The 22,855-nt window shown below is 33.6% G+C and overlaps 2 protein-coding genes across 2 annotated transcripts; both read left to right on the top strand.

Annotated features, from left to right (window-relative positions):
* The first annotated feature begins 430 nt into the window (after positions 1–430).
* On the top strand, positions 431–13,588 carry LOC109112687 (adhesion G-protein coupled receptor G5-like). The gene is made up of 17 exons (XM_042747026.1): positions 431–565; positions 2,161–2,386; positions 2,534–2,596; positions 2,765–2,857; positions 4,478–4,522; positions 4,724–4,792; positions 4,941–5,112; positions 5,491–5,650; positions 5,786–5,920; positions 6,278–6,385; positions 6,479–6,518; positions 6,815–6,915; positions 7,107–7,225; positions 8,390–8,655; positions 8,811–8,898; positions 11,690–11,985; positions 12,801–13,588. The coding sequence occupies exons 1-17, from the start codon at positions 533–535 to the stop codon at positions 12,944–12,946; spliced, it is 2,160 nt and encodes a 719-aa protein (XP_042602960.1). The 5' UTR covers positions 431–532; the 3' UTR covers positions 12,947–13,588.
* Positions 13,589–15,810: 2,222 nt separating this feature from the next.
* rad51 (RAD51 recombinase) lies at positions 15,811–22,849 on the top strand. Its single transcript, XM_042746409.1, has 10 exons — positions 15,811–15,925; positions 16,699–16,793; positions 16,875–17,012; positions 17,092–17,209; positions 17,300–17,391; positions 18,778–18,872; positions 18,956–19,069; positions 19,143–19,272; positions 22,151–22,272; positions 22,367–22,849. The coding sequence occupies exons 2-10, from the start codon at positions 16,704–16,706 to the stop codon at positions 22,488–22,490; spliced, it is 1,023 nt and encodes a 340-aa protein (XP_042602343.1). The 5' UTR covers positions 15,811–15,925; positions 16,699–16,703; the 3' UTR covers positions 22,491–22,849.
* The last annotated feature ends 6 nt before the right edge of the window (positions 22,850–22,855 follow it).

Raw genomic sequence — 22,855 nt, 5'->3', positions numbered from 1 at the left:
GATTATTCAGCTATAAATTTTCCACAAAATGCAAATCATAAAATGTCTTACAAACCACAAAACAATTCATGAAACTCCAAAAATATTAAATAACCACAATTTCATACCATTGCTATTTTAATTAATCATTCATATAATGATATGTCTAGTGAACATTATTTATATTTTATGTTTGCTTTTCTATAATGATTTTCGATGCATATATTCATATAATGATGTTTCTTCTCATGTGCACACTGCTCAACATTTGTGTTATTGACCAGTTACATAAAAAAAACACACATTTATGGTTTATTTTACAAGATTAAACAGTAAAACCTGTCTAAACTCTTTTGCTTACTGAGGTCACAGAATAATCATCTAACAGTAAAAAATATGGCTGTTCAGAGTGACTCTGTGTCATCCCACTGTTCTCTCCCAGATTATTTGCATCCAGACATATGATTAACAAAAACAAAAAACCACAGGGGGAGAGAGGAAATGTTACATGCAAAATTATGTACCATCTATATCTAATGAAATGATGAGTTGAATGATTTGGAAAGACTCAACGACTCTTCACCAGGTAAGAATTTCTTTTCAGTTATCTTATAAATACATTCCTAAAAATGAATGTTCTAAAAGTATTTTTTTAATGTTGGGTTCGCCAAAGAACCTTTCAGTGAGCAGAATTCTTAAAATAACCTTTTTTTCCCTAATGTGTGAAGAATATTTTGAAAATCTAAATAACCTTTTTCCACTATAAAGAACCTTTTGTGAAGTGGAAAGGTCCATTCATGTATGTTAAAGCTTCTTAATGGAACCAAATTATTTTGTAAGAGTATAAACGAAAATAACTGTGATTTAGTTAAAGACTTGTACACTTTTGCTCTACTCTGGTTTAGTATTGAGATTTTGCATTGTGGCACTGCTTTGATAAATGATGTGCTTTTTCCTTATTTCTTTAAGTCAGTTTTGATAACAGTATCAGCTAAATGTACAGTTCTGCTTGTAAGTTTACAGACCCCTTGCAAAATATGCAAAATGTTAATAATTGTAACAAAATAAGAGGGAGCATGGAAAATGCGTATTATTTGTTTATTTAGTACTGTCCTGAATAAGCCATTTCACATTACACATATTTACATATGAGCAGACTTACAAGAAGAACTGTAAACGTACCTCACTGGATTGGAACTGTGAGTTCATTTGTTTATTTTATCACAGATTTATGGCGCAGGTGCACTCAAGGCATGTCCGAATCCACTTTTGCTAGTTTAACGACGGGAAAAGTTTTTTTTTTTTTTTTTTATTACAAATATTTGTGAGCTGCTGTGCATCCCTGTGTTTGTTATAAAGTGTATGCGCGTTGTGTACCCCTCTATAGGCGCATATTACTAATGCGCTCTTTAAATAACAAAGAAAAAATATTGCGCCAGACTTCAGGCCAGGTTTGAGTTGGTCTATGGCGCAGTCTATTTTCAGTTCCTCAAAATAGCAACACTTCAACAATGCGCCTGAACTCACCTCTTTTTTAGATCAGCATTCTCATGGGCGCTCAAATGGGCGCAAATGCATTTGCTATTTAAACAACGCGGAACAGGACAGGAAAATGAGAACTGCGTCAGGCTGAAACTAGCAAAAACACTAGTTTATACACAGCGGGTGTATAATAGCCCTTACGAAAAAGAAGTTTATTCAAGTGTGCTATTAGTATACTTCTTTTAAACTAAAAATAGGAAAGTATGCTTTTAGTTTACTTTTTATGTACTTCTCAGAAATGGGCTTTATGTACTTCTCAGAAATATACTTAAAATGACATTTAAGTATACTTGACTTATACTTACAAAAAGTCTAAATATACTTGAACTTTACTTAAGTATACCTAATAAAATAAACTTGAAGTATACTACTTTTTGGTAAGGGAGGGCGGGTGTATAATAGGGCCCTTTGACTCAGGGTTACACAACACAGTGTCAGAGAGTTTTAGTTTGGATTTTTGCTGTTTTTATAGGATAAACATTTCACACTTCTCTTTGTATCAATTGGCAAAACAAAACAAAAACACTGGGGGCTTCAAAATCATCTCAATAGACATACTTTACTGCAAAGTATTATTATAAAAGTTGCATCAGTTATTTAAATTATTTCATGTTTTCCACATTTCTTCTTGCTCTTCAGATGTTATTGAAGAACCTGGAGAACCTGTCAGGAATGAAGTGGAACATTTGTGGCCTCCTGCTCATTTTATCTGTCCCCTTCTGCATATCTGTAGGACCTTTTTCTAAGCCCTGTAATAAAACTATCAACTACTTATGTCCTATTCCTGGCAGCACTTCAAATAAAGCTGGAAATATGGATATATTTATCCTGGGTAGAGATGGTTTCATGGGATACTTGAAAACAGGTGATTCAAATCAGACATGTTCTTGAAAGTGAATGAGAATTAAATGTTTATTAAAAAACTAAATGAATAGTGTGTAAATGTTGTAATTGTATAACATGAAAGTTACTTTTTGGTGGCCACATTGTTTATCATTTGTCTTTTAAATAGGTTTATGCAATAATGTTACAGTGAACCTGTCCACTAGTCTGTGCTGTTCCAATGGATCGTCAGGTGAGGAGAAACAGAATGTAGCCCAAACAGCACATTAAATAGAGAGTTTCTACTTGCGTGTGTAAACATTCCTTGAAAAAAAATATATATAAAAAAATGTATACATGAATATAATAAATTTTTAAAAACTTTGAAATAAAAAACTAAAAACTTTTTTTTGTCTTTCAGTAAACACTAACCAACAACTACTCAGCATGAACGTTTTTTCATTTGAAGAAAATACAGCCTGTGCAAAAGACACTTTGCCAACAAACAGCAGTGGTGGGTTTGAACACAGTGGAGCTCGAAAGTTTGGGCACCCCTTGCAGAATCTGTGAAAATGTGAATAATTTTCAAAAAATAAGAGAGATCATACTAAATGCATGGTATTTTTTTTTAGTACTGTCCTGAGCAAGATATTATACATAAAATATGTTTACATTTAGTCCACAAGACAAAAAAATTGCTGAAATTATTAAAATAACCCCATTCAAAAGTTTGTGAACCCTTGGTTCTTAATACAGTGTGTGGTTACCTGGATGATCCACGACTGTCTTTCTGTTTTGTGATGGTTGTGCATGAGTCCCTTGTTTGTTCTGAACAGTTAAACTGAGAACTGTTCTTCAGAAAAATCTTTAAGGTCCTGCAGATTCTTTTTTCATCTTTGCATATTTGAACCCTTTCCAGCAGTAACTGTGTGATTCTGAGATCCATGTTTTCACACTGAGGACAATTGAGGCACTCAAACACAACTATTAAAAAAGGTTCAAACATTCACTGATGCTCCAGAAGGAAACAAGATGCATTAAGAGTTGGGGGGTGAAAACTTTTGAACACGATGAAGATGGCCAAATTTGTCTTATTTTTTAAAAATAAAATTTTTCCACATATATCTCCTCTCCTCAAAAAAAAGAAGAAAATACTATTATTCCCCACAGAACACAAATTAAGTACAATTTACCTTGATCTTCAAATTCCAAAATAATATACCCCCCAGCTCTTAATGCATCTTGTTTCCTTCTGGAGCATCAGTGAATTTTTTGAACCCTTTTTTAATAGTTGTGTTTGAGTGCCTCAATTGTCCTCAGTGTGAAAAGATGTATCTCAAAATCATACAGTCACTGCTGGAAAGGGTTCAAATATGCAAAGATGAAAAAAGAATCTGCAGGACCTTAAAGATTTTTCTGAAGAACAGTTCTCAGTTTAACTGTTCAGAACAAACAAGGGACTCATGCACAACCATCACAAAACAGAAAGACAGTCGTGGATCATCCAGGTAACCACACACAGTATTAAGAACCAAGGGTTCCCAAACTTTTGAATGGGGTTATTTTAATAATTTCAGGATTTTTTTGTCTTGTGGACTAAATGTAAACATCTTTTATGTAAAATATCTTACTCAGGACAGTATTAAATAAAAATAACATGCATTTAGTATGATCTCTCTTATTTTTTGAAAATTATTCACATTTTCACAGATTCTGCAAGGGGTGCCCAAACTTTCGAGCCCCACTGTATTTGGGCTCTTTTATGTCTTGGGCTTTTTTTGGATGAACTGCTAAATGCCACTATCAATAATGAAAATGTGTGGATTTTCCTTAGAAGTTAATGTGATTTGTTATGTTTTTTTAGCCCAGGGTAACCTTGTTTTCTAACCTGTTGATCATAAAAATAAATGTTAAACCCACAATTATAAAAATAATACAAAAGAATTATAAAAAAATATAATTTACCAAAATTTATCAATTTACTTTGAAGTTTGAAATAAAAATATGACAATAGGTTTCTTTAAAATGTCCAGTTTCAATTAATTCACTGTGTACTTGGTGTTTTACAAGAGTTCTGCTTTTGTAGATTAGATATCTAAAAGTTAGGAAAATGTTTTTGTTCTCTTTATTAAAGATTGTAAGTGGACCAATAAAACCAGTACATATTTTAAGGAAGATGGTAAGTATAATTCCAAAAATGACTTGTTCTTATACCTGTAAGTGGAGTGGTAAACCAATCTGGTGTAACAGTCCGTGACAGATTTAACAGATACCTTAATATTAACCTTATCAAGTATTTGTAAATGATATATATATAATATTATGGCTGTATTGTTTGCATATCTTGTAATATTTTTCTTTTTTGTTTTGTGTATGTAAGCATGTAACATGACCTGCCTGAATCCCACTAAGACATGTCAGGAGGCAAAATATGATTCCAATTGTAGTGGTAAGTAAGATTGTGTTACAATGTGCCTATTTTTGCTTTATTCACTTTCAGAACAGAATAAATGTATAATTAAAACCCAGTGCTGAATATTGCTCTTAATTATTCCATATTTACTTTTGAATTTTTTTCATTTTTCTGTTTTACGCAGATATAAATGCACGTGAAGCAAGTAAAATTAACAGCATTGAGGTCAATAATACAAATCCAACTTGTTTTAAGTGTGGAAGTCCTTTTCAAGTGGTGAAAGAAGTCTCCTTACCCAAAGGAATGTCAGATAAATTTAATCCTAATAAAACAGAAACAGATGCTGGTGCAGCTGCGTAAGTATTCTTTCAAACATGTGATTTAAGTCTAGTAAGGTTTTTAGTGGCAATATTAGTTACACAGGCATCAGTTTAATTAAAAAATTGCAAACATTAACATAAGTTTCTATAATAACTCCATATTTTCCATAATTTATTAATCTATTAGATGATTACACAAGAGAAAATAATTTTTTACGGAGTTTAAAATCTGTATATTTTTATACTATAGCAATTGAGATTTTAAAAATTGGGGAGACCTGGGCTTCACAATGGATTTCGCAATGGATTTTCCTCTTCTAATCCTACATGTCATACCTGCTGTCCCAATGGCTGTAAATTGAACCATTTACTTGATCAGAGATGTTATCACAAATAATCTTTTATCTCATTCAGTGAGGCCATGAAAAATCTCTCCAGTATTCTGTCTATGATGGAGAATTTGACCACTGCCTCTATATCCATGGGTAGCGTTAAAGGGATTTTAAAGAAAATTCCAACTGAGTCCGAAATCAAGACGTCTTACTTCATCTACTCTTCAGAAACTGGCATCAGAGTAAGTGGACAGATGACTTAAGACATTCACGTGTTTGTTTTTTTAACTTTGCATTATGGTGATATTTAAGAGACAAAAATGTTTTTCTTAAAACATGAAATGTACCCCAGCATGGAAATCTCCATATGTTTACAGGTTTTAGATGATGTGACTCAACTGGAAAAATTTCCCATTGCTTTCAGTATTCCAGAGGAAGCCGCTAAGAAAGCACTCAAACAAAACCCAGGAAAGACTTTTTTGGGTGTGTTCCGCTTTCCCAACATGTCAAAGGTATAAAGAAATATCAAAAACAGGCTTAGTCAAGCTTTAAAGGGCATGTTTATAACAGAAAGCAGTTAGCAGAAAGCAGAGTGATTTTTCAAATTAGACATTGTTGTAAATATAACTGCATTAATAAAAAAAAAGTGACTTAAAATAATAATGAACTAGGATGATAATCCTTAATATCCTGAACATTTGACTTTTTCTTAAACTGAGTCATTTTATTTACTCACATAGGCCTTATTTGCATCTTATTATTTATTTATTTATTTTTTTATGTAAATCGCATCATATTTCTACATAGAAGCCCGATTCTGTTTCTCAGCAATAAAACAAACCTAATCAATTCTCTTTATTTATTTTAAGGATGCAGAGAACAGTACAGTTTTAAATGATGAGGTTTATGCAATCGAAATGGGGGCAAACATTTCCAATCTGAGTGACACCATCAGCTTGACCTTCAAAAAAGATCAGGTATTCAAATGTATGAGGGGAAAAAGTATTTCTAGTAGTCTTAATGCATCTGAATCTTATTTTGTGACATTCTGAAGTATTTCTCTGCAACAGACGGACAGAATTCCTGTTTGTAAATCATGGGATGGAAACGGTCTGTGATGCTCTTGTGGTTATTTTTTTATTTTTTATTTTTTTTTTGTGCACATCTTTTACAGCACAGACATTTAAATATTCTGTCTTTAAAAAATGTCACTTAAAAATAATGCATGTTCAGTTTCCGTATTACAGAGAGCTAAATTTCAGTGTTGGATTTGTACTTAAGCAAAATTAAGAGAACAGGTTAAGAGTTTGATTCTTTCAGCCCATGATGCTGTCCAAAGCATAATGTCAATTTCATTAATTCACTCTAAATCTACTCAAAACTAACCAGTCCCTCCTTTTTTTCAGGACATCAGCCAAACTGGACAACCGAAGGGTGTAGTAACTTTTCAACAAATGAAATTGTAATATGTACATGTAAACACTTGACTTTCTTCGCTGTGCTCATGGTAGGTTCTCCGTTTCCTTCTGGAATTTGTGAAATTGAGCTGGAGTGAGAATATAAATTGTGTATTTTGCACCTTCAGATTTATGTTCATTAATCTGTGGTTGATAAAATCATTTCACAACAGACTTTATGTGGTTACTGAATCTTTAAGGTTGCTATTGTCCCGTGTAACTAAACATGGTTTTAATACAGACCCCTCCAGGACCCATTTCCAAAACTCACCTCGACGCTCTCACCTACATCACCTACATCGGCTGTGGCCTCTCCTTGTTTTTCCTGTCCATTGGGCTTTTTATGCACTTCCTCCTGAGGTAAGAATTTATTTGATCAATATATTTATTATATATTTATTTGATTAATATCCGGGCCCCAGAATGCGATTTTTACTGAGGGGGGCTCGAGTCAACTTGCTGGAGCTTCGTGCTGTTGAAACTGTAGCAGCACCCCTGAAAATAAGAAATGCTTCTTGGGCTCAAATCAGCATATTAAAAATGATTTCTGAAGGATCATATGGCACTGAAGACCGGAGTATGACGCTGAAAAAAAAAATTCAGCTTTGATCACAGGAATAAATCATATTTAATAAAATATTCAAATAGAAAAGTTATATTAAATTGTAATCATATTTCAAAATATTACTGGGTTTTTATCAGATAAATGCAGCCCTGGTGGGTATAAGAGACATTTAGAATTATCGAAAAGTTTTTTTCATACAATAAAATCATTTGGAAAAATCAAGTGGAAATTAATCAATCAGCATTATGCCACAGGTGCTACTGATTAAGCTTGACTTCTACTAAACTCCAGAATATTCCCTTATTGATGGGTGTAATTTGGATGCAACATAACTGTAATTCTGTTAGGACTACTATGGTCAAAGATGATTGACAATTAGCATACAGTTTGGATTGGTGGTACGGTTCTGTTTTTGGCAAGAACTACCTTTTTGATTTTGAAGTAATGGATCCAAAATATTTCTTAAACACACTTCTTGAAATTGTGCCTCTTTTTTGCGAAACTCTAAACACAAATCCATAACTTCTAACTCAATACCCCAAACTTCCTATGTTCAGGTCAGAATGAAGCTCTCCACTCAAAACAACTCAATCTTGCTGAAAAACCAAACTTTGCTCTAAGACATGACACACAATCCCTCGAAAACACACACACTACAACACAGTCTTACACACTGATGAGATAAATTCCAAACAATACTACAAAAACCAGTAATAAGTTATGTTGCTTGTAAAAAAAAAGTTTTCACATGATGAACACAACAAAAGGCACATCAAATGTATGCATTTGCATGTTTTATCCCTTAATTTAATGTACTGTACTCTATGTGTCAAAGCAGGGGAATACTGTTTAAGGTTTAGGGAAATGGGCGTGCTTTATGGTTTTGAAATTGTAGTTCAAAAGCCTGGTTATGTTGTTTTAGCAATCGAGAAAAACTGTAATTGTAATATAAATTTTAGGAAAGTGAAGGCCACAGATTCAGTCCATGTGCTGATTAATCTCTTCGTGGCACTGTTCCTGCTCAACGTGGCTTTCTTGTCGAATGAGTACGTAGCGCGTGCAAAGGACATCACTGCCTGCAAGGTCATGGCTGGATTCATGCACTACTGCTTGCTATCCAGTTTCACCTGGTTTGCATTGGAGGCTTTTCACCTCTGCATGCAGATGGTCAAACATTCAGTCACCATCAAACATTACATCATCAAGATCTCTCTGGTTGGCTGGGGTGAGTTCACAATCTTAAATATGCATTCTGAAGTACATTACTAAGTGTTCCGACAATCAAAGATGATCAAATGCGCATAAATCCCATGAACTTTGAAGGTTCTTTCTTGCTTATTAATATTATAGCTGCACTGTATTGTCAACAATTTGTTTCAGCTCCTCCTGCTCTTGTTGTCAGTATCATTTACGTCTTTGGCAAATATGGTGAGCAGACCATAAAAACGGAAACAAGCAATGTAACTATGTAAGTGGACCCCAAAATATGATGAAATAGCCTTCCTAAAATATAATGGCAGCCATATAATATTATGCATAAAAACCTACACTTAACCGTTTTATCGGAGGTGGACAAAGTACACAATTCCATTACTTGAGAGAAAGTACAGATATTGAATGTCAAATATTACTCCATTACAAGTGAAAGTTGTAAAGATAGATTTTTGCTCAAGTAAAAGTACAGAAGTACTTGCTTTTACAAGTATTTATGTGCCAAATGTAAATTTCCAATGCACTGTTTTATTATTGTTGTATGTAATACTTGCAATACCTTCTGAAGCAACTTTACATTACGCCTACATTTCTGAATACACTGATTAGCTTGTAGTATCTTTGGAATAAAGAGCTTTTGAAATGTTAAACTATAGAAATGAAACAAGTGAGTTAACAAAAAAAAAAAAAAAAAAAAATTTAACACCCCTACTCACCCCCCCCCCCCCCCCCTGTAAAAAAAAATCAGCATGGTGATCTCACATAGCTCTGTCTGTGTGTGCACTGTGTGTAGCCATTCATCCACATCTGAACCGAGCTGACAGTGAAATTGTTGTAAATATAGACTGATACGAAAAAAGTGTACTTGAGTACAGTAATCAAGTAAATGTACTTCATTACTGTCCAACTCTTCATTTTATGAATTGAAAACCATTTTATGAAGAACCTTTAACATCCATGGAAACTTTTTAATGTACAAAAGGTTGTTTATAATGGAAAAAGTTTGTTTAGATAAAATATTCTTCACACTAAAAATTAAAAATCTCCTTTGGAATTCTTTTGTAATCAAAAATAACTTTAAAAAACTCATTTTAAAATTAAATAATTTATTTAGGTTTTTAAAATGCATTTTAAAATTAAATAATTGCATTTTCTATTTACTTAAGCCAAAATAATTTAAATATTGTCTGGAAAATACTTACTGTCTATTAACTTAAGAGTGTATGTTTTTCTATTCATTATTAAAGTAATATTAGATGTGTACACTTTTAAAATAAACAACAGATTTGTTTTGTTTTTTACTGCATAAAAATAGTTAATAAAATTAGGGGTGCACGATAAATATCAGCCGATAAGTAACAGCTGCTCTATGTGAAATCACGCACCTGATGGAATTTACCGCTGATTAGAGAACCGGCTTTACTGACGAGATGCGCATTAATTATCGGCCGATATTTATTGCACACACCTAAATAAAATAAATAGACACTGCTGGAAATTTACTCACCCTCTGGCTTTCCAGGATATAGAAGCGTTTGTTTGTTCATCTGAACAGATTTGGATCCTCTGCAGTGAATGGGTGCCGTCAGAATGTCCAAACAACTGATAAAAACATCACAATAATCCACCCCATTCCAGTCCATCTATTAACACTGTTTGAAGTGTAATCTTGTATCTTTGTAAGAAACAAATCCATCATTAAAGGGGTAGTTGATTCCGATTTCACTTTTTTAACGTTATTTAGTGTGTAATGTTGCTGTTTGAGCATAATATCGTCTTTTAAAAACAAGGCAGTTTAATGACTACAAAAATGGCTGGTAGGGACTACAGCGAGCAACTTCCTGGGTTTGTGACGTCACAAACCCTGATTAACCCCGCCCCTGGGAACATGCCATGTTGCGCTGCTTTAGAGAAGAGGAAGTGTTGTTGCCATGCCGTCAAAACTAGGGGATCACGAAAAAGTCTATTCATATATGAATCGCAATTCTGTCTTCTAACGATTCTAATGGATTCACAAGTTTCCCCTGCTCTGCATCTCGCTTTCTCGCTCTCTCTTTCTCTCGCCTGATCACCAGCTCGTCACAGCTCCAATAAACCATTCCATTTATACACTTTGTGTTTAGACAGACAGATATTTTTCACATAGTTATGAGAAGGTGTTAAACGTGAAAGCGCATACGGTTGCCGTGCTGTATAAAAGCTTTAATCAGGATAAAACCATATATTAAAAGCAAACAGAAGCAGTAGCATTTACAAATAACAGTGTATCTAAATGAGACAACAACAAACAACGAAACATACCATTCTGAAACGTCCTGTAAGAGCAGTGCTTGCACAGGTTCTATGCACTCCTCTTCACTAATATCCTCTGCATCTCATTCGGGCTCAAAATGATAAGCAATACAGACGACGCCATTGTTTACAATATAACCTGAGCACAAGCTGCTGAGGTGAGGGGCGTGACGTTCAGATGCAGACAAGAGGCGGTTTACCCAATCAATCACAACACACTGGACTAGCCAACCAATCTGAGCCCATTGCGTATCTCTGAGGGACAGGCTTCATAAAAACAGGAACTCATCGAAACGTTTATCAGAGGCAGGGACAGAGCTGTGTAGAATAAAGGTAAATTATGTGAGAAAAAAAATGTTTTGTTTTTTTTAAATGAAGCATTAACACATGTTAGACTGCACCCCATAAACACAATCAAGCCTAGAAAATAACCAGTCACCCACCCCTTTAATGTGATTTAACTTTAAACAAGCACTTCTGCAAAAATATGAGTCCTCTATCCATAATATTAATATGGTAATTGATGGACTGGAGTGGTGTGGATTATTGTGATGTTTTTATCAGCTGTTTGGACTCTAGTTCTGACGGCACCCATTCACTGCAGAGGATCCATTGGTGAGCAAGTGATGTAATGCTAAATTTCTACAAATATGTTCCTACGAAGAAACAATAACTAAATGGTTGTGAGGGTGAATATACATTTGTATATATGTAATTTTGTCCATTTTAACCATCTGCACTTTTTTCCCCTGCAGGTGCTGGATTTTGGACTCTGATGTCCACTACTATGTGAACATCGGTTATTACTGCTTCATCTTCATCTTCACTTTTACCACCTTCATTGTTGTGCTGCGATGGCTCTCCATGCTGAAGCTGGGCAGGTTGAACAAGGTTGAAAAGGTGCAGCGCTCAAGTACCACCACTTCGGACATCACCACCATCCTGGGCCTCTGCTGTATGCTGGGACTCACCTGGAGTTTGGCCTTTTTCAGCTACGGAGCTCTGCGTCTGCCCTCATACTACATATTCACCATCCTGAACTCCTTACAAGGTGAGAGCACTTCTGCAGCTGATTTTAAATGCATATATTTATCATTTGATCAGCTTTTAGGGATGCATATCGACGACCTCAATGCTGACAGACGTGGACTAAAGGCTTCAAAATAATGAGAAAGAAAGATTTTATATAATTGTTATGATATGTTATTTAAAATAGAGCTCTATATATTATATTATATTACTACTATTAATACACTTAAAAAACTAAACAAAATTCCTGTTCACTATAAATTTGTGGTAAAATGTCTATTGAAACTACCAGTCAAAAGTTTGGAATAAATACTATTTTTTCAATTTTTTTGAAAAAAGTCTCTCATGCTCACCAAAAATACAGTTCAACTGTAATATTGTGAATTTGTAAAATATTATTAAAATTTTTTCTTTTGAATATATTTTAAAATGTAATTGCAATATGCTGTTTTTTTCCTCCCTGATTTATGTTGAAAAAACATTTTCAACATTGATAATACTTAGAAATGTTTCATGAGCAGCAAATCAGCATATTATAATGATTTCTGAAGATCATGTGACACTGAAGACTTGTGTAGTGATGCTGAAAATTAAGCCTTGCATAACAGGAATAAATTAAAAAAACATTATTTATTGAAATAGTAAAGAGTTATTTTAAATTGTAATAATATTTAACATTATTATCATTTATAATGTATTTTTGATCAAATAAATGCAGCCTTGGTGAGCATAAAAGGCTTTAATAAATATTCAAACATCACAATTATTTTCTAATATAATATTAAACATGCATAATATCACATCCATTTTTGTAATTAATTTCATATGGTTTTCCAGGATTCTTCTTGTTCATATATTACTTGAAAGCAAGCAGCCTCATAGGAGACTCGGTAGCTTCAGAAGAGAGCGACATGACTGAAGACACCAATACAGAAAATCCATACGAAGACCTGCCCACAGAAGACACCAAAAAAACCACCTGACCTCTAAGTCTGTGGATTTTAAATGTCTTATCTGCCTATTGATATTTTACATCCATTTGTGTATTATAGTGAGTCAATCCACTGCAAATTTTGTAACATGTAACTATTTCTGAACTTTCAAAATTTAAGAATTTGCACTCTTTCAGTTCATGAGTTTGAACTGTATTGAATTGCATTTTAAAGAAATTCAAAGCAGATGAATTGTATAAGTCCAAAACAAGTTTGAGACAAAATAAAAATAATGATAATAAATAATAATGTATAATATAATAAAATCTGCTGTATATTTAGCTTTAATTACTACATTTTCTTGGAAAGACTGCTACATATGTAACTGAATTTCATAATACGATGCTACCAATGTATTTGTCTTTACATTATAATTTTATGCATAGATACATAATGCATAAATAAATACTGTTTACTGTATAGTATATTCTATCATGATTAAAAAAAATGCTAAAAGGTGATAGTTATTATATAGTTTTTAGTCAGTTCAGTAGGTGTATTTTCTGTCTTTAATTGATATTAGTAGTTTCTGAGCAGCTCTACAGGTTTAACTTTCTCTTGTGCTTCCATTATATCTGTGTGTACATGCGTTTTACTGATGACCAGTCACATAAACTCGGTAATAAAATAACGCTTTGAACTCTGAGTTTTTATTACACCTACACAGACGTTTCAAACCATGTGATGCACAATTGTTATGTATTAAAACCATAGCCTAGTATGGTGTTATGCAAAAGAACATGCAAATATGTTAAATGACTTGCAAATGGAGACAGTCTTACTTGCTTTATTATGTAAATAAAAAATTGTCTCCACATAAATTTAAATTTCTTTTTCAAGAACCAAAAATAAAGGCTTTGTTTTTACTGTACTTATACTTATGAATATGAAATTTAGCAAAAAAATTAATTTATAATGTAATACTCTTTTATTTGAGGGGATATTAGTAAAACCAAATAAAACATGTTCTAAGCACAAAGCAAACGTGGGGTTAATGTTATCAATTATAAATCTACTCAAATCTTTAAAAAAAAAAAAAACTTTAACATGAGAGCAACGCCAAAATAAATGAACACAGTTTCAGTCATCATATTACAAAAAGAACTATTCAAATCAATGTCATTTTTAAATTTAACTAGAAAATGATTTACTGGGTATTATCTGCTTGTTAAGCAAGGATTAAATGGCCTTCCATAATAAACTTTAATCTGTTCCAATAAATTATACTGTTTGGAGTAGAAACAATATCTTTTTGAAGTAAGGAACGAATGGATTTCTTAACATTTATACTTTCAGGCGCAAAACAAAGTTTCCAAATTAAAAAAGTATTAAATAGATCGAATGCAGAGGGAGTATAATACTGTTTTGTATTAATAATGCCAAGACTCCTGTGGGAATTGCATCCATTACAATAAAACTCTTTTGGTGTTACTAGAATTCCATGGACAGCTAAACTCAGAATAAGTGAGTAAAATGCCTTCTTGATTTAATAATTGACTAACTCGTATTATGCCCACTGAAAACCAATTTTCAAAAGAAAAAAAAAAAAGATTTATTTTTATATAATATATTGTAATTGTCCCAAATATACCTATGGGAAGAAAAGTTGTGTTTATACAATAGTGACCAAGCCAGCAACACTCATTTATGAAAGCAGGATAAGCTTAATGGAATTTCATCCATTTTGTAATTGCAAATCAAGAGAAGTCTAAGACCACCTAATTTGAAAAAAAAAAAAAAATAGGTATACAATTCTACAAAGAATTTGGGTTTAGAATGAAATGTTTAATCCAGTTGATTTTAAAGGTGATATTCAAAGTGCAGAAATCAACTGATTGGTATGTATTCATTTTTGTAGATTTCCTAATGTAATGTGTTTTGTTCCTCCACAGAAAATTAAACAAAGCAGTATCAACAGCTTTACATGTTTAGTGTGTAGACTAAACTTGACAGTCCATCTGCTTTACACAACAAAACTCTTTCAGGGATAAATCCCTTAAAAGCCAGTGATTCAACTTTGCCTTGGTCTTCTGAAGAATAGATTCAAAATTCATCTTACACCTAGATTTTTGATCTTTTGTGATAACAATCCCCAAGTATGTTACAGAATCCTTCACTGGAATGTTAGCAATATGTTGTAACTCACAATGTTTAATGGATAACGATTCACATTACTGATGTTTAAACAAAGGCTTCTGTTACTTTAAGAGCAACTGGGACCTGATGATGATCTTTTGAGAACAGTGCAGTATCATCTTCTAGCTGGGATATATGATAATATCCCTTCCGGCAACAGATACACCTTTTAAGTGGCTTGATCTAACATAAATATTCATGAGCTGAGTACAAAACAAAAAAAAGGTAAGGGGAAATGGGACAGCCTTGTCTAATACCACGTTTTAAATAAAACCTATATGAACAGAACTGTTTGTATTTGTATACATTGTTTGTATAGCTTTACAGAAAAAATCTCCGACCCCAAATCTTTTTAATGACCTAAGAATAAAGGCATGCTCCATTGTGTCAAAGGCTTTACAGAAATCTAAGAAAAAAATAAATCCATCATCAATAGTAATCCAATAAATCTAAAATTAGCCTGTGTTATTTGAAATACGTCTTTTCTTTAAGAAGCCAGATTAGGCCTCATCTATAAGGGGGTCCATAATTGATCTTATTCTGTTTGCAAAGATCAAGACAAAAATCTTGTAATCATTGTTTAATAGTGATATAAGTATCCAATTGTCTAAAAGCAATGTATATTTTCTTGGTTTTGGAATCAGTGTTATCAATCCTTGAGTTAATGTAGGTGGAAGAACTTTTTTTTAGAATTTCTTTTTTTTTTTTTTAAATACAGATTATGATGTTATGAAAGAGCGATGGCGTGATGTCGTCATGACGTCGGTGACGTGGCCTGAGTGACGGCGGCACGCGGGAAAGTTCAGACTGAGGAGCTGCAGCTAAGCTTAGCGGGTGAGTGACAAAACAATAGTCACGATTTTAAAGATTTAATCACCCAAATAATTACACTTCTACATGATTATTTTGACACATTTATATGACTTTTGGTGTGAGAACATGTTTGAGGACTTCACACTGTAAAGTGCGCGTGACGAGTAGTTAGAGCTCGTTAGGATGTTTGTGTTTGTTCTGCGGGTTTTCTAACACATTATCAGACGGATTAATAAATTAATATCCCACATTATTAGCAATTAACTCATAAGTAATTGTTTCGGTTTAGTTCATTTGCCGATTGTCCTTTTGATTCTTAGAAAACACTGTATCCGATTGTAATACCATGGTACTTTTAATAGTACCACGGTATTCTTTGAAATGCAATGTAAAACTGTGCTTTATATCAAAATACTGTGGTATTATTACCATCTGATACCATCAATGTAAGGGTTGTTAATGTATTAAAATACCTTCATGTTTCAAATGATACATTGTTACATGTCCAGACATGAATAATATCGTGTTTTTTTCAGCTAACGTTATTATTATTTTATTTTTTTGTTAAATGTTATTAAAACAATAATTGTCAATCTGAGTGTTAATCACTTTGAACTAAATTTATAATTATATTGATAGTGTTGTGAATCCTAATTTTGTGTTTTCACTAAATGCATTCGTTTAGACCTAACTTATGTACGTCTAGATGTAAACAAAACAGTGCCACCCAAATGTTTCCATCAATTTTTAACTCAAATTGTTAAGCTGATAGTGTGTCATGTGTTATGAAACAGTTAATATGGCTATGAGGAATGCGTCCCGGGTGGAGGTGGAGGCAGAAGTCGAAGAGGAAGAACATTTTGGGCCGCAGCCGGTTTCACGTCTGGAGGTACGACTACCGCTGCAGATAGAAACACAAGCGCTCTTTGAATGTCTTTTCATGGAGCTGATGTTGTGAACCTCTCTGCAGCAATGTGGCATCAGCAACAGTGACATTAAGAAGCTGGAGGACGGTGGTTTCCACACCGTGGAGGCTGTAGCGTACGCGCCCAAGAAAGAGCTGCTGAACATCAAAGGAATCAGCGAAGCCAAAGCCGACAAGATCCTGGTGAGACCTTGGTCACCATTGCTATCGCCGATTCTGTGTGTTAGTGATGTGAGCAAACTCTGAATTCTTTACCTAACAGACGGAGGCGGCTAAGATGGTTCCCATGGGCTTCACCACAGCGACTGAGTTCCACCAGCGCCGAGCTGAGATCATCCAGATCTCCACGGGATCCAAAGAGCTCGACAAACTCCTGCAGGGTGCGACACTCAACTGAACTGTCTGTTAGATAATAATGTGCTACATGCTATAATCACCTGACTGAAACTTTGTCTGTCTGTGTTGTAAAGGAGGAATCGAGACGGGATCCATTACTGAGATGTTCGGCGAGTTTCGCACAGGAAAGACGCAGCTGTGTCACACGCTGGCCGTTACCTGCCAGGTACATTTTTTTATTTTTTTTTAAGAATACGTTAATTCAGCACATTAAATTGATCCAAAGTGAGAATAAAGATGATTATAATGTTATAAAAGATTTCTTTTTCAGTTAAGTGCTGTTTTGAATGTTCTGTTCATAAAATAATTTGAAATATATTCGGTTTCTACAGAAATATGAACTGTTTCAACACTGATAATATGTAGAAATGTTTCTTATGCAGCAAATCAGCATATTAGATTGTTTTCTGAAGGATAATTTGACACTGAAGACTTGTGTAGTGATGCTGAAAATTCAGCTTTGCAGCACAGAAATGAAATTCCTTTTTAAAATGTATTCAAATAGCAAATAGTTTTTAAATTGTACTAATATTTCCCAATATTACTAATTCTACTGTGTTTTGGTAGAATAAATGCAGCCTTGGTGAACATAAGAGACTTTAAAAACGTTGTGAAATTGCTTGTGAAATGTACAGATTTTCATAAAATAAAATAAAATCTTTTATATTGTTAGTTATGTTTCAATATGACTATTTGCTAGACTGAAGCAGCCCTACATTTATTTGATTATCCATGAATCATATTTTTTTTTAAATCATGTTAAATGTATCATATCATCCTAATCTCTCAATCATCATTGTATTGCATTACAATATACGTTTTCAAACTGTTTTGATGATAAAGCTAAGCTTTTAAATATAATCTTACTAAAACATTACTGGGAGATATAGTGAAAGCTGATATTTATATGCATTTTATGTAGTAGTCTGCATTACTGTTACAAAGATCTCATTGATTTACATTACAAGCTATTAGAATTTCATCTTAATTTTTGGTCATATAAATATTATCAGCTGCACCAACTTGCATATTTTTGTTAAGTTTGGGCCTCTGAATAAAACTGAAGTGTTTTTGCTTCGGTATGAGCTACATTTTCTCCAGTATCACAGTATAAAAGCCGTAAAAGCCTGATGTATCAAATGATACTACATATGCAATTTTTTTTTTATTCTATTTCTGTCTAAGGTAGGGCTGCTTGGTAAATCGAAATGAAATCGAAATGGCAATTAGGCAGAAGCTGCGATTGTCATGCGTATCTTTCAGTGAAGCACGGTTCTGGGATCAGTAGTAAATCTCCATCCGAAGGCTCTGTGTAGTAAATGCTGCTCCATCTGAAAGCAGTTGATGGAGATTTACTACTAATCACAGAACCGGCTTTACTGACTAGATGTGCATGTCAGTCGCATTCGATTAATCGTGCAGCCCTAGTAAGGGTACAATAAACGCTATTGTATAGCATGTATATAGTAAACACTATGTATGTACAATGTATACTTCTGACTATTATTTGATGTGAGCTTTACAGTGTTAAAATATGAACTTTGCATTTTAGCTGCCCATAGATCAGGGCGGTGGAGAAGGAAAAGCCATGTACATAGACACCGAAGGAACCTTCCGTCCAGAGAGACTGCTGGCTGTAGCTGAGAGGTCAGAGTTGCTTTAGAAACACTTTTTTTTTTTTTTTTTTTTTTGCTTAACAACAGAAATGAACTGTGTGTTTGCTGTGTCAGGTACGGGCTGGTGGGCAGTGATGTGCTGGATAACGTGGCATATGCCAGAGCCTTCAACACGGACCATCAAACACAGCTGCTGTATCAGGCCTCCGCTATGATGACTGAGTCCAGGTAACACACACATCCAGCAAGAAACCGACTCCATTAGCTCCATGTGTTAAAAATATCCTTAATCTCTGTCCAGATACGCTCTGCTGATAGTAGACAGTGCTACTGCACTGTACAGGACAGATTACTCCGGGCGAGGAGAGCTGTCCGCCCGTCAGGGACATCTGGGGCGGTTTCTACGCATGCTGCTCCGTCTCGCTGATGAGGTAAAGATGAGAGATCACACACATGCTGTTTTATGATCTGAGCCGTTCATATGTTTACAAACTCCTTGCAGAATCTAGATTATTTAAAACTTATTTAATATGAAATATTATTAAATATATTAATACATTATTCTGAAGCTGACATATATTTACATATAGTCCACAAGACAAAAAAACCCCCAAAACTTTCTAAACTGTAATAAAAACTGCTCCCATTTGTAAACTGTCCAATGGTTTATATATATATATATATATATATATATATATATATATATATATATATATATATATATATATATATATATACGTGTGTGTGTGTGCTGTCAAATGATTAATCGCATCCAAAATAAACGTTTTTGTTTGCATAATGTGTATGTACTGTGTATATTTATTATGTATATATAAATACACACACGTGCATGTATATATTTAAGAAAAATGTTATGTTTATACATTTAAAATATTTATATAATATCAATTATATTAACATAAATATATGCATGGAAATGTTTTCAAAATATATGCTGTATGTTTGTGTATTTATATAGTGCTGTCAAATGATTAATCGTGATTAATTGCATCCAAAATACGTTTTTGTTTACATAATATATGTATGTGTTCTGTGTTTGTTTATTATGTATATATAAATACACACACATACAGTATATATTTTGAAAATATAAAAACAATCTACAATCAGTTACTTTAGTAATAAAAAATAACTTTAGCAACTAGCTCTGGCTGAATTAAAGAAAAATGTAATTTTATTGCGAATAACAAAGTTGGGATTTTTTTTTTTGTGGTTTGAGAAACAATATAACCCTGTTCGACTTGTAAATCTTAATTGAGTTGAATTATGACACTGTTGTCATTGTAGAGCTGCTTTACAGTTGAAATTGAATTTTTCTAAATTTTTGCATTTTTAAATTGGAAAATTACTGTTATTTTCCTGTTTATTACTGTAAAGCTTTTTGTATGTTGTAAAGTATGTGTAATGTATAAAGCAATAAATGCGACTTGACTTATGACATGTACAGGTGCATCAAAAAATTAGAATATCGTTTTTTTTGTAACTTATTTCAAAAAGTGAAACTTTCATATATTCTAGATTCATTACATGTAAAGTAAAACCTTTCAAAGTTTTTTTGTTTTAATTTTGATAGCGCTTACAGCTCATAAGTGAAAAATTTAGTATCTCAAAATATTTACATTTGAGTTTCATTAAATGACCATCCCTACAATATAAATTCCGGGTATCTCTTGTTCTTTGAAACCACAATAATGGGGAAGACTGCTGACTTGGCAGTGGTCAGGAAGACGATCATTGACACCCTTCACAAAGAGGGTAAGTCACAGAAGGTCATTACTGAAAGAGGTGGCTGTTCACAGAGTGCTGTATCAAAGCACATTAAATGCAAAGTTGACTTGAAGGAAGAAAATTGGTAGGAAAAGGTGCACGAGCAACAGGGATGACCGCAAGCTTGAGAATACTATCAAACAAAGCCGATTCAAACACTTGGGAGAGCTTCAAGAGGAGTAGACTGAAGCTGGAGTCAGTGCATCAAGAGTCACCATGCTCAGACATCTTCAGGAAAAGGGCTACCAAGCCACTTCTGAAACAGAAACAACATCAGAAGCAAGAAAAAGAACTGGACTGCTGCTCAGTGCTCCTAAGTCCTCTTTTCAGATAAAAGTAAATTTTGCATTTCATTTGGAAATCAAGGTCTGGAGGAAGACTGGAGAGGCAGAGAATACAAGCTGCTTGAAGTCCAGTGTGAAGTTTCCGAAGTCAGTGATGATTTGGGGTGCCGTGATGTCTGCTGGTGTTGGTCCATTTTGTTTTATCAAGTCCAAAGTCAATGCAGCCATCTACCAGGAGATTTTGGAGCACGTTATGCTTTCATCTGCTGACATGCTTTATGAAGATAATGATTTCCTTTTGCAGCCAAACTTCCAACACCACTTCCAAGGTTTGCTGACCATAATATTACTGTGCTTGACTGGCCAGCCAACATGCCTGACCTGAACCCCATGTGGAATCTATGTGATATATTCAAGAGAAAGATGAGAAACAGTTGATCCAACAATACAGACAAGCTGAAGGCCGCTATTGAAGAAACCTGTTCTTCAGTAGTGCCTCAGCAGTGCCACAGGCTGATCGCTTCCATGCCACACCTCACTGATGCTGGAATTATTACCAAGTACTGAGTGCATAAATGAACATACTATAAAGAACTTGAGCTTTTCTGTTTTGCTAAATCATATATATATATATATTTTTTTAATCTTTTGAAATATTCTAATATTTTAAGATACTGGATTTTTGACGTTCAGCTCTAATCATAAAAATAAAAAAACTTTAGAAATTTTTTACTTTACATGTTATGAATTCAGAAAATATGAAAGTTTCACTTTTTGAAATAAGTTACAAAATACGATATTCTAATTTTTAGGGCTGTCAAATGATTAATCACGATTAATCACATCCAAAATAAAAGTTTTGTTTACATAATATATGTGTGTATACTGTGTATATTTATTATGTATATATAAATACACACACATGCATGTATATATATTTAATATGAATATGTTATGTTTATATATTAAATATATTTATATATAATATAAAATATAAGAATATAAATATATAAATGTATATGCATGTAAATATTTTCTAAATATATAATTTATGTGTGTGTATTTATATATACATAATAAATATACCCTGTACACATACATATATTATGTAAACAAAACTTTTATTTTGGATGTGATTAATCGTGATTAATCATTTGACAGCCCTACTAATTTTTTGAGATGCGCCTGTATATGATGTAAGCTCATGGAAATATATTTTTTTAAATCTGGTTTGTAGTTTGGTGTGGCCGTCGTCATCACTAACCAGGTGGTAGCACAGGTGGATGGAGCAGCCATGTTTTCAGCAGATCCCAAGAAGCCGATTGGAGGAAATATTCTAGCACACGCCTCAACTACTCGGTAAAACTTCTCATTGGATGATGATCATGGTTGCTGACTGATACTTTCATTCTCTATAGATGAATAATATCTCAATTCTCTGTCTCTCTTGTAGATTATACCTGCGAAAGGGTCGAGGAGAGACGCGGATATGTAAGATCTATGACTCTCCATGTTTGCCCGAGGCAGAGGCAATGTTTGCCATTAATGCTGATGGAGTGGGCGACGCTAAAGACTGAAATGATACCAAACAGACCAGCTGAGTGCATGATATATGAGACCATCTGCCAGAGAAAAGACTCCTGTAAAATGATAGAAATGTGTAAATGTGGACACGTATTGTTTTGTCTGGAATTAATCTAAAAGATTTTGGAAAGAGAATGAATCCTTCAGAGTGAAAGTCATGGTTTATTTACATATATGCAGATTGATGGATCTGAATGATTGGAGCTGGTGTAATTATTTGCTCTTTACTGTAATGTCAGCCTCTATACTATTTGTTATATATTTATCTTGTGTTATATTTGTTTTGTCTGGACTGAACCTTTTTCTTGTACAGAAACTACTCAGAATTAAAGTCTTTTATCTGTTAAACTAATTAAAG

Source organism: Cyprinus carpio, chromosome B20 (assembly GCF_018340385.1).
Source record: "Cyprinus carpio isolate SPL01 chromosome B20, ASM1834038v1, whole genome shotgun sequence".
Lineage (NCBI taxonomy): Eukaryota > Metazoa > Chordata > Actinopteri > Cypriniformes > Cyprinidae > Cyprinus > Cyprinus carpio.
The sequence above is the reverse complement of the archived record's forward strand: the minus strand, read 5'-3'. Positions and strand labels throughout refer to the sequence as shown.